Source organism: Telopea speciosissima, chromosome 5 (genome assembly GCF_018873765.1).
Source record: "Telopea speciosissima isolate NSW1024214 ecotype Mountain lineage chromosome 5, Tspe_v1, whole genome shotgun sequence".
NCBI lineage: Eukaryota > Viridiplantae > Streptophyta > Magnoliopsida > Proteales > Proteaceae > Telopea > Telopea speciosissima.
Genome location: NC_057920.1, coordinates 39,948,513 through 39,949,757, shown reverse-complemented (window position 1 = coordinate 39,949,757; position 1,245 = coordinate 39,948,513). Strand labels below are relative to the sequence as shown.

General features: G+C 44.6%; 1 protein-coding gene across 1 annotated transcript; it reads right to left on the bottom strand.

The window, feature by feature from the left end:
• Window positions 1-235: 235 nt before the first annotated feature.
• On the bottom strand, window positions 236-700 carry LOC122662973. The gene has a single exon (XM_043858680.1). It carries the CDS (start codon window positions 698-700, stop codon window positions 236-238), a length of 465 nt encoding a protein of 154 aa, XP_043714615.1.
• Between the last annotated feature and the right edge of the window lie 545 nt (window positions 701-1,245).

Here is a 1,245-nt window from a genome sequence, read left to right as displayed (position 1 = left end):
GAGGAACATACTGATTTGGCTGATTATAGGCCGGGCGGTATGGTTGCGAGTTCTGGACCATTTCTGATCGCCGGTATTACAGTGGACTGGGGCTGCCAGGATTCTTGAAAGTCTTGTTAGGCCAGTTGTAATTTTGGAAATTACTAGGCCTCTTAGTTGATCCTTGCGATGCAGTCGACTTATCCTTCAGTCTGTCTTCAACAATCTTTGCCTTATCAACCATTAGAGCATAGGTTTAAATCTCCATAATTGACAACATAGCCCCTATTTCAGGTTTGAGTCCTTTCTCAAACTTCTTGGTCTTGGTTACCACATTCCTCAAGTGATCTGGTGTAAAATGGAGCAGATCTTCAAACCGTTGTTGGTATTCCAGTACTATCTTTGATCCTTGCGTAAGGACAGAGAACTCTGCTTCCTTTCTATCTCTAAGGCTCTTAGGGAAGTAATTCTTGAAGAACACTTCTTTGAACTTGTCCCATGTTGGGTCAGGATGAGTTGCCTCGAGATTTGGCCGAGCTGATTTCCACCATGCCGCGGCTTCATTTTGCAACTGGTACCCAACGCATATTAGTTTTTGGGCATTGGTACATTCTAGCACTTCAAAAGCCTTCTCTAGGGTGCTAATCCACCTCTCAGGCTGTAGTGAATCTGATTCAACCTTAGAGAAAGACGGAGGGTGGAGTTTCTTGAACTTCTCCATCACTTTAGCAGTGGAGTTTTCTACTATAACCTGAGGCACCGGAGGAGGAAAGTTTGAAGGGCGGTTAGGTTGTGACACTGCTCTCTGTTACATGGCAGCTATGAGTTGTGTGTTCATGCTAGTCATCAGCTCTTGCTACTGTTACTGAATTTGCAGTTGAACTTGTTGCTGTTGTTGCATGGACTGCATCATAGTAGCCATGATTGCAGAGATCTCTCCGACAGGTGTTGGGGGTGCTTGAGCCGGAGGGATCACAGGTGTTGGAGGAACTTCATGAATTCGGGGAGGAGGGACCTCAGGCACGCTCTCGAAGGTAGCAGATGTTTCAATGGTGGGGCCCGGATCACTTGATGGTCTCGCTTCTCGTACAAAATGAGATTGCTCCTCGCTACGAGCTCTCTTGTTTGCCCTTGTATTAACCATGACTACTTTCTAGAAAGAGAGTGGAGGTAATGTGTTTGTTACGTATACATTACATTCTATATATATATATATATATATATATATATATGTGTGTGTGTGTGTGTGTGTGTGTGTGTGTGTGT

What these genes read in the sequence shown, in the direction of transcription:
- LOC122662973 (XM_043858680.1), bottom strand. Translation starts at nt 700, where the DNA reads ATGGAGAAGTTCAAGAAACTCCACCCTCCGTCTTTCTCTAAGGTTGAA.